This window comes from Sus scrofa, chromosome 1, assembly GCF_000003025.6.
Source record: "Sus scrofa isolate TJ Tabasco breed Duroc chromosome 1, Sscrofa11.1, whole genome shotgun sequence".
NCBI lineage: Eukaryota > Metazoa > Chordata > Mammalia > Artiodactyla > Suidae > Sus > Sus scrofa.
The window spans coordinates 123,101,227-123,117,301 of record NC_010443.5 but is presented as its reverse complement, the minus strand read 5'-3'; the positions used below and the strand labels follow the sequence as shown (position 1 = coordinate 123,117,301).

General features: G+C 42.0%; 1 protein-coding gene across 1 annotated transcript in view; it reads right to left on the bottom strand.

Annotated features, from left to right (window-relative positions):
• Positions 1-15,291, bottom strand: part of FBN1 (fibrillin 1) — a 257,639-nt gene extending 242,348 nt beyond the window's left edge. The window contains 1 exon segment of the mRNA NM_001001771.1: positions 14,300-15,291. Within this exon segment, the coding sequence (NP_001001771.1) occupies positions 14,300-14,463 (164 nt within the window). The 5' untranslated portion in view covers positions 14,464-15,291.

The window sequence follows — 16,075 nt, the reverse complement described above, 5'->3', positions numbered from 1 at the left end:
TAGGTCTCAGATACAGTTCAAATCCCTCATTGCTGTGGCCGTGCTGTAGGCCATCAGCTATAGCTCTGATTTGACTCCTAGCCTAGAACCCTCCATATGCCATGGGTGTGGCCCTAAAAAGACCAAAAAAAAAAAAAAGCTTCTATGAATCTCATGCATGTGGCTGCTCAATACGGTTAATGCTCCTTATATGAGGATCCCAAGAACAAATGACTTAATTCCACTTGTGCTAATAATGAAGCATATCAGCCAGGGGATGGGCTCCTATGGGCACTGAACATGATTCATTTTTACAAGAACACCATATCTTTCTTTATGACAAACATAAATCCACCAATTAACAAAAGAGTTTAGGGAGAAAAGGGATTGATTTGTATCAGGTCTATAAAAGGGCTGAATTCTGGCTTCTCTGTTCATGAAGGGAAGAATTCTTATAGTCATGGGAAATATGAAGTGAAATGAGGAAATAATTTAGCAAGGAAGCTTGATATTCTTCTCTGATTCTTCAATGTGTGACAATGTGTGTCAGCTTATTTTCAAGGCGAATGCAAATGAGCAAACAGGTTAATCCAGGATCAAATTAGAAACCCTGTTGTCTAGAATTCTGCCAAATGTTCAACAATGTCTGTAATAAGTCAGAACTGCTCACAAAAAGAGAAGGAAAAATTGGCTTGCATAACCTTGTAAAATTCCTGAAAGATTTTCAAAACTTTAAAAAGAAAAGCTTATTTTGTTATTTGAGGTTTATTTATTTCCTGGGAAGATAGAAGAGCAGAGAAAGTACCTGGTATTTGTTTTCATATTTTTGCTTTTTTATAAATTTCTATGGCATTGGTGGTCATGAGATTACCAAGGGAATAAGAGATATTAGGTAATCTGAACATTTTTAATGACGGGTAGAAAAATAACTATAATTTGTTTAAACTATTCGTTATTTAAAGCAGGCTTACTTTTATAGGCTGTTAATGAATACGAAACAACCATGACTTCGTAGAGTTTATTGCCAATCAGTTAACCAGAGGTTATAAGGGTGAAGGATATAGAAATTCTACCAAAGCTTTGCCTAAATTAGGATAATGCATGTTTGGGTCCACTTTCCCTTATGTTCAATAGTGTAAGATCTCTTGAAAGCCAACTCTTTCTAAAATAAAAATGGGAATCATTTAAAGAAAAGGAAAAAACTAAAAAGATTTTTAGTTTCTCAAAGAAATAGGGCACAGAAGAAAAACAAGTAAGGATCGCTTTGTATTGATGGAGCATTACATTGCTGCAAGGCGTGAGGCCAGAGGAAGGGAATGATCAGTTGGAAAGTGAAGGCCACAGCTCTTCTCAGGGGTGGCCCATCTGAGTCAGCCTGGCCCCAAATCACACAAGCAAGGCCTGTCCACAAGGCACTCAGAGAGAACAGCAATGACAGAATGAGATGAAGGAATACTGGGTCTACAGAAAAGGGAGATTTCTCAGTCCAAGTGCAGATGTGTTGTGTTTCCCACTCAGCATCTCCTCCCCTTCTTTGCTACTTTAAGTCCTCTTTCCTAAGAAGAACCCCTTACACATCCACATCCCTCAGTCCTGGCCAGCCTGAGTGCCCCACTTCTTCAGCTACAGTGACACGCACATGACAGGATCAGTACCAGGGTTCTCCATGAGCTCAGATGTGTGGAATCTGGGAAAGAGTTTCTCTCCTTTTACCTCTGAGGTCATGAGCTGGAAGGCAGTAGGACTTGGAATTACCAGTGGTCATCTTGTCTACCCCGTCATAACCAAATCCACACTCTGATAAAGGCAATTAAAGTGGATTTTCAAAATGGCTAATCACTTCTTCACAAAACATCCTAACTCTCAGGGCATCCCTCTGCATTACTGCCAAAGAAAGTGGTTTTCAGGTCAGTCCTTCCATTTTCTAAAATCTAAATTCCTTTCACAAAGGCTCTTGAAAAAAACTGTTCCAGAAGGAGACAAGGCCGTTTTGCCAAATCTGCCAATAAAAAAATACAAACTTCTCTGGAGGAAGTGGGGAGGGGACATATTAATTAAAAAATGATACTTAGTAAGTCTACTTCCCAATAGAGGCAACACAGTTTGGGGGAAGTGGAAATACCCAGAAAGGTATTATAATCTAGTTTTACAAATGAGGAAACTGAGGCTCAGATAGGTCAAGCCTCTTGTCTGATGTTCCTTCCTAGTAGGTAGTAGAGCCAAGATTTGACCCCAGGCATGTCTGTGTCCACACTTCCAAGCCTCCTTGAAAACACAGCCAATGGTTATTAGTGCTCATTGAAAATGACTCCCAGGTCCTTTCAAACATAACCCCACAAGCAATACCACTCTACCCAGCTACCCACAACCGGCTCAAATAGGAAACAGTGTGAGGTAATTATAACATATACCCCAGCCACTAGCTCTGGGTTTTTATGACTGAACTGCCAAGTCATTCCTAGCCAACTCCTCAGTAAATGTGCAGACACTTTCTCAGATTCCAGCTAAAACATCAACGATGTGGCCCTGGGGAGCAGAGAGTGCACAGGGTGGTAATGGGATATAAAATTTGCAAACTTGAGGTCAGTGGCCTAAACTCTGGGGTGTGAAGCAGCAGCAGCAGTCCATGAAAGATTAAAAACTAGTTGTTGACTAGAAGGTTGCATATCAACTCCTTCCTTCAAAGACACTTGTTCACATTACCTCAGACATTGACCCCATCAGTAAAAGGAGAGAAAGATATTCCACATGGAGTTCTATCCAGAGTCATTGGATAGAAGATAATAGAATCAACAGGCTTGAGACAGGCTGTCCATTCTGAGAATTCGGCATTAGGCCCAATTCAAACACAGCTGATGCTCAATAAATAGCTTGTCACTTGGAACTGTCAAATATTCCACAAAATTGGTGGGATGGATGACACAGAAGAAAAGACAAGAATTTACATTTTTTTTTCTTCACTGGCATGTTTATTGCATAAACTCTGAATGTAAAAAATGATATTGTAAATAACTGAGTCAGCAAGATATTAGACAAGAATCTGAGTTCACAGAACTAGAATTGCCATGGTTCATCCCCTGACATCAGACACTCTAACTGCTAATTATTAGTGGAGGTGGTGGGAGGTATCCATCAGATTCCAAGAGAAGATGCCCACTTCTCTTTCTCCCACATCCTCACCCTTACTGGCAACTACCTCCCTTAAAAATCCCCATCCCACTCAATCCCACCTAATCTGGAGTCTTCAACTGACAGCAAAGTAGAACTGTGGGGATAAAACTCTAGGGCCCAGCCTCCCATCAGTGTTGACCACTGGGATACTGATGACACTGCCTAAGGCCAAATGAACAAGAACAAGAAAAACATCCAGGCCCTCATGATGCAGGAAGTTTGCTTATTTGCAGGACAGTTGAGGACCTATAGATACCAGGCAACCACCCTTTCTAGGACATGAGACAAAGAAGAGGCATAATCTCCCGTCCAACAACACACTTCTACTGAAATACTTTTTTATCACCATATGGCTCAGCTTCTGACCCTATGAACCCTATGAAGTAGATAAGTAAATGAGCACCTGCTTGTTTTTGTTTGTTTTGCTTTTTAGGGCTGCACCAGAGGCATATGGAAGTTCCCTGGCTGGGGGTCAAATTGGAGCTACAAATGCCAGCCACAGCCACAGCAAGGCAAGATCCAAGCCATGTCTGCAACCTACACCACAGTTCACGGCAATGCCAGATCCTTAACCCACTGAGTGAGGCCAGGGATCAAACCCACATCCTCCTGGATACTAGGTGGATTCGTTTCTGCTGAGCCATGACAGGAACTCCCACCTTGAGCACTTTTCAGTGAACTCTGGGCCTCTACTTCAGCATCTATAAATTTCTAAAGTCTGTCCCACTGTAACTATCTTGTAATATTTTCCCAAGCATAAATAGCTTGACTATGAAGGAAGACCTGAGTCATTAAAAAACAACATCTATTTTTTTGGTAATTTTTATACTTAATTTTTTCATTAAAGTATAGCTGATTTACAGTATTGTGTCAATTTCTGCTGTGCACAATAGTGACCCAGTCATACATATATATACATTCTTTTTCTCGTATTATCTTCCATCTATTCTATCCCAAGGGATTGGATATAGTTCCCTGTGGATATACAACAGGACCTGTTTGCTTATGAACGTTGTCTTGGTCAAAGCCTAACAGAGGAAGCAAATCTGTTTCCAAAAAAAAAAAAAAAATCATATAGTGCATCTCAAAGCCTATGTGATCAAAAAAATCTATAAATAAAAAGAATCTTTAAAAGTTACTCATTAAAGGCAGCAGCATATTAGGGTCTGATTACATGATTTTATAAACTAGCATCAAAGAGGTAGGGGAAATGGTAGACCATAAACCATCATCCATGGGAAGAGGGGGGTGCACCAAACTCTACATAGCATCATATCATAATAAATGATGGATTAACCTGCTTTTCCACTACATTCCTCTAAATGTTTTTGCAGGAATCTTTCCTGACATCCAAGCATCTTTCTTTCATACCCTGACTTTCCTCCAAAAGCCCTGGTCTCCTGAAAAGCCTGGTATCAATGCTGCCAGGAGTGAGGGAGTTGTCATCAGTATCTGTCTGACTCCAGCACCTGCTCTGTCTAAGTCAGGTCCACTGGCTGATGGACCCCCATTCCAGAACTTCCTCTGAACTCTCTCCTCCTGCCTCCCTCAATCTTTCTCCTTCCCTCCCTAATTAAAAAAACTTAACTCTGCCTTTCTTTTTGAATACCCCAAAGCCCCCAAGTTAAAAAAAAAATGAACATTTTATTTGGAGTTTAATTTTCTTAATGTTTTAACCCTTGTTTGATGTTCTTATTACCCCTATTTTGTATGTAGCTCAGCTTATAAAGTTATGTGCAAGAAAAAGGAAAAAACATGAGATGATAGCGATGAAAAAGAAAAGAAAAAAAAGAGGAAAATGGTGACAAAAAAAGAGGAAAAATGAAGAGGAAGCAGGAAAAGGGAAAGAAACAGAAAAACAAAAGCTTGTCTCTGGAATATATCTCTTTATAAAGAGATATTACTATACTCCAGTTCAAAATCAAGAACTTAACAGCAGACATAATGTGTCCATAGGGCCGACATAAATCCTCTCTCCCAACACCAACATCACAAAATGGTTGTACTATATTTGGACTGAGATGTGTTTAGATACTTATATTTGAATGTAAGTATGACTGATGGTCTAGGAATTCACAACCCTTCAAAACACTGAACCAAATCACTTGTCTAATGGAGCGGTTCCCCCACTCTGGGCCTGCTTGCCGTCTGGAATACATCTTCGGCTGGGAATGGTGGAGATAGCGAACTGAATTTTTCTCTCTCCCTTCCGCTCTGAGGGGGCTGAATAAATAGACTCAGTGATAACTTGAACAAAAAAAGCCCCTGGAGGAAGCAGTAAAGTCACAAGAACTTAAAACTAGGATTTAATATAATAAAGCACTGGCTGTACAATCCACACTTGAGTTTTTTTTCTATTAAGGATGCAGCTACTCCATATATGCAAAAAATAATAATAGAGTTCAGCTTACTACAATACCCATTCTATTGACAACTACACATCTATTTTTATTTATTAATTATAATCCCTGATTTCCAAAAAAAATGTTTATGAGGTGAATTATACCAACAGATATATGGAAATGGTGCTACTGATAGAAATTGAAAGTAAAACATACCAGATACCTAAACTAATAAATTAAAGTGATTGTGCATTAAATGTATCTCTGAGTTTCTTAGAAACTAAAGGAAATGGGGGGGGGGAATGTTAAGAATTTTATAATTCTTACATTTGAAAAACAAAATGTGCCACCTTATTAAGAATGACGATCTTATTCTTGGAACTTGTGAGTTCTTTAGATGTGAAACTGCGGCCAGACTAAGAACAACACCCTTAACATTAATCTAAAAGATCACAGAGATATCTTATTCATGTAGCATTTTGCATTCTGAGATCACAGTAAGCAAAATACACTGAAGCATCTTCAATGGGAAACTCAGTCAATCAGACTCAATCAAGTTAGACTTAAAACACTTCATAATCATCCTCAAAAAACTACTGCCTCACTGTGATAGCTAATCTCCAAAGAAGTCACCCCTCCCTGCAGACACAGGCTGCTCCTCACATCCATCAAGAGACAGTACTTATTAGTCCATGCCCTTGAATCTAAGCAAGGTCTATGACTTGCCCGGAATTTCAGACCAGGCTAAGTCTAAAGAAAGTCCGGTCGCTTCCACATTTATGTCCCTGGTATTCTGGTTGAAAGTCTGGCTATGCTACTAGATGGTCCACGTGGAAAGGGAGACAATCTGAGACTGTGTGGGGGAGAACCAAGGAACCCAGCCAACCCTGATAATGTGTGAGCCCATTCAAGCCTTTCCAGCCAGATCTTAGCCATTCAACCCAGCCTGTGGTCAACATATGGGATTAAAACATGTGACCAGAGATGAAGAGGCTATTGTTCAAGATCCAGTCCCAACAGACATTTACCCTGAACAAGGCCTGGTAGCTGCACCTGGGGCTCAGTTTCCCCATGTGCAAAAACACACTCAGCAGCCCTATCCCCAGGGGCAGGCCCAGGCAGATGTTCATGGAAGAGAAAGCTTTACCATCTGGAAGGCTCCCAACAGAGCCAGGCTCTTTGCTTCCTTAATTCCACTCTTCTGTCCACCCATTTAGATCAACCACACCAAAGTAAACAGGGCTGCAGGCGCCAGTCCACGATCACAGAACCAGAAACCCACGTGGAGAAGTCATCTTACTCATTCCAGACCCAAAAGACATTGTGGGAAGCAGAGACAAGATTCCCCACTGTGTCCTGTCCAAATTCCTGGCCTGCGGAATCACAAAAAATAATAAAATTGTTGTTTTAAGTCACTAAGTTTGGGATAATTTGTTACATAGCAATAAGATAACCAAAACACTCACCAAAAAACAAAAAAATATTAGCTTGTTTCCTTGTAGTAGAGGGTATGGAATGACTTTGTCTCTCTTTAGTTTCCCATTAATGATGCTATAATATTTTTACATAATAAGAAGTTTTAATGTATTTGGAAATGGAAGCATCCTACGTGCCTCCTCCCCTTTGCCTCTTACAACCAAAAGGTCAAGTACTGCTTGTGTTGCCTCCTGGTATGCCACTTGAGCCTCTTCCTCATCCTCTCCACTGCTCTTGCTCTGGCCATTATCCACTCTCACCTTGACTCTATATATAGAGACTCTGGAATCTCCCTGCCTCTAGTCTCCCTACTCACTAAACCATACCCCTCATACACATCAGCCAGAGGGCAGAAATCTGATCATGTCCCCATCTCAGAACTCTTTAATAGCTCACCATTCTCAGCTTTCACAGCAATCAGATAGTAACTTCACATGTCCCTTAGTCCCTCCTCCACTCCAACCTATGGGCAGACACACATGGCTGCACACTGCACAACTCCAGGGGGCACTACTTTTATAGGCTACATGATGAGCCATGCCCCCTGGAGCCAAACAATGCAAACCCTGAGGCATGCAGTGCCAACCTGGCCCATTGTACTCAATGTCTTTCAATGCCAAACACCTTATTTTCTTTATGCTTCATGCCTTTTTCACTCAAACTTTTCCTTTTTTCTCTCCTATACTTTCTCCAAGCTCTAATTTATATAATTTGCTTTACCCGGTCAATCAGTCAATTAGAATTGGTCAGACAATCAAAATTTGTCTAGTGAACACTATGTGCCCAATTCCTAGATATCCCCAGTGAGAAAACAAAGAGAAAACTCAACCTTCAAGAAGTTCTCAGTCCTACTAAAGAGTCACTTATTTATCATAGACCAGCAGTTAGCAAACTTCTATAAAGTGCCAAATGGCAGATAATTCAGTTTTGCCCAGCCCTCCTATCTTTGTCACAACCACTCCCACTGCAGCTGCCACTGAAGTGTGAAAGCAGACACAGATAACAGGTAAATGAATGGGCATGGCTTTGCTTCAATGCAATTTTATTTATAAAACAGGCAGCATGGTCCACAGTTTGCTGACCCTTGACCGACTTTCACCGTGAAGGCTTTTCTGATTAATCCCATTCCTAGAATGGTGCTTCCCTTGTCATGAAACTTCATCTGCCTTCGATAAATGCTGAATATTTTTCCATAGCAGTGGTAGAAGAGTCTGGGAGAAGTGAAGGTAACAAAGCGATGGGAGAAAGAAAGAAACTTACCAGGTATAGGATTTCTTGTAATTGAGAATCATTAAAATATACTGGTTGAGGGCACTGACTGCAAAGCCAGAGTTACCAACTCCCTCTCTTACTAGTTTATGGCCCTGGAGGAACAGCTGAAATCACTGAAAAACTGTATCCTTCAGCTTCTTCATCTGTTAAATGGGCAAGTAGGTATAGTCCCCTCATAAAGGAGTTGTGTATTAAATGAACAATACATGTACAGTGCAATAGAGAGTGACACACCAGAACTCACCATTCTTTACCAATTTCATGCAATTTAATGTAAAAAAATCATACTATATTCATGGCTCTGAGCTTAGAGGCAACCAAGATGAAAAAAAGACACAGGAAAAAAAATTAAATGACTCTTCGTATCGTTGAAAACTTGACACCTGCCAGTTTCCCCTGGAAAGAGAAACATCTCTGGCAATTCTATTCTGAGAGAAATTTCTCACATGGGACCTGAGAGCAAGAAACTATCCCTGGGTCAGAACCATCGGCAATGCAGATGAAGGGTGCCTGTGACGGTTACCTACCAACCTCAATAAAATTTCAAAGTAGAGTGCTAAAAGACATGGTCAAGCCAAAGACCCCACAGCTCAGACATTCTATAGGTCCTTCTGTGTTTGATTAGTGTTTCTGCAGAAATATCAGAGAAAGTTTCTTATTGGACAAAATATTATATTACTAAGTTATTAACTATACCTGGGATTTGTGAACTAGCATGAAGGAATATTAGGAATTTTAAGTGGAATTTTACCAATGTCTTACCATGGCATTTTTCTCCAGAGGAATGAAAACCAAAACCATAACTAAAATTAATGGAGAAAAAATTGTAATATTAAGAATTTGCCTTTAAAATGTAACATTTGTGCACCTCAGCACTCACAGTTGTAAAAGGAATGAGCTATCACATGTAAAACACTAAGAACAATGCCTGGCATATAAATGTCACCTAAACATCACCTACCACTGCTACAAATGTCATTTTTATTTATTTTTAGGTAATCCTAGAACCCGTGTGCTTTCCTACCTTTCTGTTGCCTCCTGGGTCCTGCAATGCATCTGATTCTCCTACCCAATATTATGCCCCTCCAGGCTGTAGGCAATACGTCTCTGGCATTCCACAAAGCTAAATTCAAGCTAGCATTCAATCTAGCTCGAATAAATTTAAGGCTCCTTGAATTACTGAACTCTTTGAACCCCATCTTAGACAAGTTAGTGTTAAAATGTTTATGATATGATCCTTGCCTTTGATGATTTCACAGTCTAATTGGAACAAACTTAACAAACCGGAAACATTAAACTCACATATGCCTGCCGTATTACTCAGGCCTGATAACTTATTGATTTCGGCTTGCTTTAAACAATTTCAAGAAAAAAAATTCTAAGTTTCTAGAATAGGCCTATTTTGGGGGTTAGTTTCTAGAAATAAGAAGTTGTTAATATAGCTTATTTCTATTTCAAGAAAACATATTTAAATTTTTATTTTCATCCTGAAAATTAAGGCTAAAATCCACAAATTGGTTAGGCTTGTTGCTGGGTTTACTGTAGGAAAAAGCAAAAAACTATGTATGAATATCCTAATAATGTATCTAGTATTTTGCCTGATCAGAGTCAGTGGCATAATACTATAATCTTTCAAAGTATCTGCTATGCAAGATTACAAAGGAATGTTTCACTATTTTTTAAAATTCCAGATAAGCTTGTTGGGATGTCTATACTTTCATTTCCATCAGCCCTAACCTTGTTTCACTGTAAGTGGATTTATGTTTTAATTAATTTGTGATATCAACAAATTACACATTTCTGTAACGATCGCTACATCTTAAATGTAACAAAATGAAACACATAAATGACTACTTTGTCTCCATCTTCTTGTTTAAAACCTGGAACTGCTGAAATCTTCTATTTACCAATATCACTCTTTTTTTAACGGTGACACAATACCTTAGCTAAATCTGCTCAAAAATGAAAGGACAAACAATATCACTGCAGGAGTTTCTCCCCATATTTAATTATTAGCCTCTCTGACTGGGGATGAAGTCTTAAAGTCCTTTTTATACAGTAAAATGGGCTTTATGAAGTGTACAGAACTTTTTCTGTGTACCCTGTTAAAGGTCTTTATTTTAATAACAGACTTCTGTGAAATTAATCCCTCAGAGTTTGCCATCATAAACCTATCCTGTGTATGAACTGTTCCATGTATTTTTTTCTGGTAACAAGACCCCTGGGGGAAAAAATAAACAAATAAAGACCAAAGGAAACACACACAAGGAGACAAATTGTGTGAAATATAACCAGTCTCATAAACTTCCAAACCAGGCAATAAGGATAGAAGTTCTCAATATATCTTATCAGAGATTTGGGGAAAGGGAGGTTCACCCTAAAGAATTTTTCCCTTTGACAGGAAAATGTAATATTTCCTTATTTAGAAGCTAAAGCAATAAGGCAAATATAAACAAATGGGCATAACTACTGCTATTCAAGTGGAGTTGTTTTAAAAAAAAAAAAAAACTGGATTGTCTCCCACTCTTTTTGCCTAAAAACAGAAGAGTTTAGCTGAGAAAAATTCTTATGAACTGAAATTCAAACAATAAAGCTAAGATTTTATCATTTCTCATTAAGTTGCTTCACACATATTAAGCAATACCCAGGCAAATACTATACATTATTTGAAATCTTGCAAAATTCTCATTTCAAAAGAGAGGGAAATGCATTTTTTGCAGAGTGAATGGGGACCACACTCATTCCATTAAAAAAAAAAAAAAAAAAGATTTCCTGTAAAAACAGAAATTGGCTATTTGCTCTAAGAAAACACAGCGAAAGCGGGGAAGAAACTTGAGGATGCTTAAATTTCCACTGTGGAACAACTTCTGCTGCCCAGTAGGAAGGAGGGGGGAAAAAAAAAAAACACCTGCAATAGGATGGGAGGAGAGGAAGACAAGCTAAGACTACACACCCAGAGAGGGAAAAACTATGCAGGTCCCTAGTCTGTGAAGCAAAGGAGCTGACAGGAAAGGAATACTTATCCTAAGAAAAATACCCAGGCAGGAAAATTCTGTAGTCACCTGTCACATCAGAGAAAGACAAGAAGGCAGTCATTTGTGGGATAGCCCAGAGCCATGCACAGCAGACAATGATGAGTTTAAAGCACCTTTTCACTAGAGGAAATATTAGTGAGGTGCTGAAAGTTGCTGCCACCAACTGGGCATCAGGCAGACCTAGGGGTTACAAATCACTTTCACTTCATAAACTGTGCATCCGAATGGTAAATACGTTTTACTGTAGTCAAAGAGGTGAGTTTGAAGCTGGTAATATTTTAACTAGCAAAAATAGAAATTTTAGGCAATAACTGGAAAAATAATGGAACACACAGCTGCTCTTCCTGATGATTTATATAGCACAGCATGGTTAAAAGACTTATTCATGTGAAACTGTAATAGCAATAAGTAGAGAGCACACATTTTAATTGCTATTCAAAGTGAAAATCAGAATTGTTATTTGTTTAAAGTCTACAGGAAAACCTTTGATCCAGCAATTCTATTTTCCTTGATTTATATTATATATAAGTATCACATGTACACAAATAGGCATGCAGAAGGATGTTGGTAATAACAAAAAATTAATATAATCCAAATAGCCATCACTAAGGAATGATGTTCCAGCCATATTATGTGATTCTACATGCCAAGAGAATGCATGAGCTAGATCCATGTGAGTTAAAAGATGAACGCACTAAAGATATATAAAAGTAAACAAGGTTTAGAACAGTATGTACGGTATAGTCCACATATTAAAAAGGATACATACATCTATGTGTGTGTGTGAATATATATTATGTACATGTATTTATATATGTATACATATTTACATAGGCATATACATGTGTACATATATATATATGCCAATACTATTTCTAGAAAAATAATAAGAAAATGGTCTCTGAGAGGTAAGAGGGAAATACTTTTAATTGTACATCATTTTAAATTATTATTCTTACCCCAAATATATATGTAATATATATATAATAGAATATATATAACATATAGAGAGAGCATTATAGATAATATAATAATTATATACATAAAAACCTTTATGTTATAAAGGTTCATTATTAAAGTATATTAATGTATACTGTTATACCAGAAAGGTCAATTGTAATTTTTTTCAGCTTTTCATAGATATATAAAATCTAATAACACGAGAATTGGGAACACTCATAATTAATGTTCTATTAATACAATGTTTGGGGGAAGGCTGTATGAATAGTTTGCAATAGGGTAACGTCCACGTCAGTGAGCAAACGCTATGAGGAACACAGAGAGGTGATTCTCTACAATCGTAAAAGAAATCAAAACCCCAAAGACATAAGTACTGTTCTAAGTTAAAGCATGGACATCCTGTTAAGCAACGAAGTAAAGCTTAGTTTCTGTTTTCACACAGAGTTTGTGCCTCCTGAGGAAACATGCTGATTGGTGACAGCATCTAGAGATGAGACAAATGTCTGGCCAGGCCTAATATCTCCCTGCAGACCTTCATCCACAGAACTAAACCCCCACTTCCCCTCTCTCTCCATGGGAGTAATGCCATCAACCTTCACTATTAAGATAATATATAGAGCAGAAACATTTTTTTTTTGAAGAAAAAATGCTGGACTAAATCAGGTCCTTCTGAGAACTGATGAAAATCAGAGTTTTCTATCTACTGAACTTGCCATGGGCCTTGCTCAGTATCAGGCTTAACATGATAAGCAACTTTCCTTTCCAATACTGTTGGAATCCTGGATTTATTTTCCAAAAGACCAAGATGAAAATAAATTAATCATAACTACTTCCTAGGGTCAAGCAATTTCACCGTGGCCTAAGTGCTTGGCTCTGACAATCATGTTACCCAAGATCTGGACCAGGACTCAAAAACTGGGCCATTCAGTTTATTGTACTTTTTTCTACCCATACCTGGGTCACACAAACACAAATTTCACTACATATATATAATTAAAACAGCCCACAACAGACAAGAATACGTGAAATGTTCAGCCACATATCCAGCTGGACACCATCACTTGGTCACTTAGGGCCATCAAACTACAGATCTACTCAAAAAAGAGCAACAGTGAGAATCATAAGAACTCAATAGAAACTTCTGTATATTTACTGTCTGGGTTCATTACAGGCTTCTTCAGGCAGACAAAATGGGTCATTTACAATCCACCCTGCTGCTTCTATGGAGGCTTAAATTTAAACACTCTCAGAAAGAGATACTTCTCTTTCAATGTGAAAAATGTTAAGGAAAGTGTACTGCCACTTTTCTTCAATTCAGGAAACTGACAATCCTTATATAGTCAATCTGCCTAATTAAAAAACTTCCTGCTGAAACATCTTCTATAATAGGGGCACAGGAAGCCAGGGAAATGCTCAATTGCATGTGCCTAACATACATACAGAACAGATTAAAAATATTCGTGAAGGCCGGCCCCAGGGCAGCATTACTGCCCAGGTGAAATTAAGAGCTTTTTACAACCCCAAAACAAGTTCTCAGAAACACTTGCCCTGCTCTGCTTCCAGCATAGATATCTGAAGGAAAAAATCAGTTCCCAATTTTAATAAGCATAACTTAGAAGAGAGCCAACTATTAATTATGTGTCTTCTCTGCCTTCTCTGACTGTCCTTAAATCCCTTTCTCTCCTTGCTCGCTTATAAACAGAGCATCTACAAAGATGCCCACAAGGCAAGTACTCTCCCTACACACAACCGGAATTGGTATGAAGGGAAAGGATGGGCTGCTCCTCTTCTCAGTCGCAGCTCCTCCCCCTTCTTCCTCAAAGAACCCTCTGGCCTCCCAAAATCTGCCTCGACAATGGCCCAAGATTCTTTTTAGCCGTGACCTATCTTCTGTGGCAGAAATCCCTAAAGAGTGGAAGCAAGGCGGTTTAGTTGCGAGGACGGGTAACCCTTGCATCTCTAGGATGACCCCAGGAGGTCTTGTCAAGGAGGCTTATACTTAGATCCTGATACTCAGGAGAGAGAGGGGACACCCACACCAAAGGAGCTGGCCCTTTCCATTACCCTTTAAGCGCGTCGTGTCCTCCGCCACCTCTTCTCTTGGCCCGACTGGCTCTGGTTTCCTTCCCATTCCCAGCCTCCAAATTGGCGTCTGCCCCATGGCTCGTGTAGGACGCTAAGAGCACGGTAAATCCCAGGGCGACCTCCAGCAGCCTCCCTCGCCGCATGATGCCGAGAGGCCACCGGCTCCTGCCGCCTCTAGCCGCGTCCCGGGCTCGGTCCGCGGCCGCCGCTGCGCCCTGGAGCGCGCCGCGCCGCCGGGGTCCCGCTCTCCCGCCGCCGTCCCCCGGGCCGGGCTCCTCCCGCCTTCTCCAGGCGCTGCTCCCACTTCAGGCGGCCCCTGCCAGCTGCAACAGACAAATCGCCGAGGCGGGGGAGACATTCATATTCGGGGCATCAGGATGCTGAAGCCACAGGGTCCCCATTCCCGAGCCCAACCCGCGCGCCGCCTGCGCGTGGCGCAGTTACTTTGGGTAAGTGAAGACCGTTTGGTCTACAGCTGGCTGAAAAGCCCAGGCCCCCGGCGGCAGCAGCTCCAGCCAACCCCTCGGCCTCCCGGGCGCCGCCTGAAGAGAAAGCCGCAAAGTCCCCATGTTCCGAGCTGCTCTAAACCCCGAGGCGAGCTCGCTGGGTTTATTTTTCACTGGCACGAATTGCGCACGATGCGCGCTCTGACGCCCCAGCTCCCCAGCCTGTCCTCTCCGCCAAGCCGCCGGGCTGGAAGCCCGCCGCGCCATCCGCGGCCGGCTCCGGGGGCTGCCACCGCCCCCCGAGCATCTGACGCCAAGCCCGGCACCGGGAGCCCCGGGCCAGGAAGCTGTCAGGCAGGGGAGGGCCAGCGCCAGCTCTGGAAGTTCCGAGACAGCCCCTCACCCCAGTCCCTGTCCCTGCCCTTAGCGCGGCGCAAACGCAAAAGCCTCCGTGGCTAGAGATCCAGCCCCGGTGGCCGCCCGACCCCTATCGGGACCCCGGCTGCACCCACTGGAGAAGCGGCGGCTCCGGCTCCTGAGGCGGCGGCGGCTGTTCCTCGGTCCTGGCCGCGGCAGCCGCTGCCCTGCTCCGCCCGCAGCTGTCCCAGCTGTAGCCGCCTTTCCGCCTGTGGCACCCACAGTCTCTGCCGCGGCTCCCGCGGCCCCCTCCTTTCCCCACCTCTTCAAGTATCGTCTGCGCAGCGGTTTCTCGCGAGAGAAATACTTTTAAAAAAAAAAAGAAAAAGAAAATGACACCCCCTCCTACATCCCCCTCATCACCACCCCACCCCTCGGCCCCATCCATCCTCCCTTTCCACTCCCCTTTGCCAGCCACCGCCTCGGCGCGGGGGCCTCCCTCGCTCGAAGGATTAGCGCAATGGGAGGAGGCAGAGGTGATCGGGTCCTGCCTGGCCTGGGATTTTGCGTTTTGGGGTGAGGAGTTGAGGCAATGGGAAGAAGTGGAGTAGCGGTTTCGCCCGCTCTAGGGCTGGGAGATCTAGATCCGAGATTAGTCTCTCCCGTGATCTGGGAAGCCCTGCCAGCGCGGAAAGCTGTGCCACCTGCACCAAGAACGCGCGCTAGAAACTGTGGCTCCGGAGGCCCCAGCGGACCCTGCTGGAGAAGCGACGCGTCCAGGTTGCCCGTGTCTCCGCGCCGCGGCCTCACTGTGCCTCCCAGACACAGAGCGGAGGCCCAAGGCCTGGAGGCCGGGACAGGGCAGGTCGTGGGCCAGGGTGACCGCAGGGGCTGGGGTCTAGCGGCGGGGGTGGGGGCTCTGCCTTGGACACTGGCAACGAGACCCACTGGA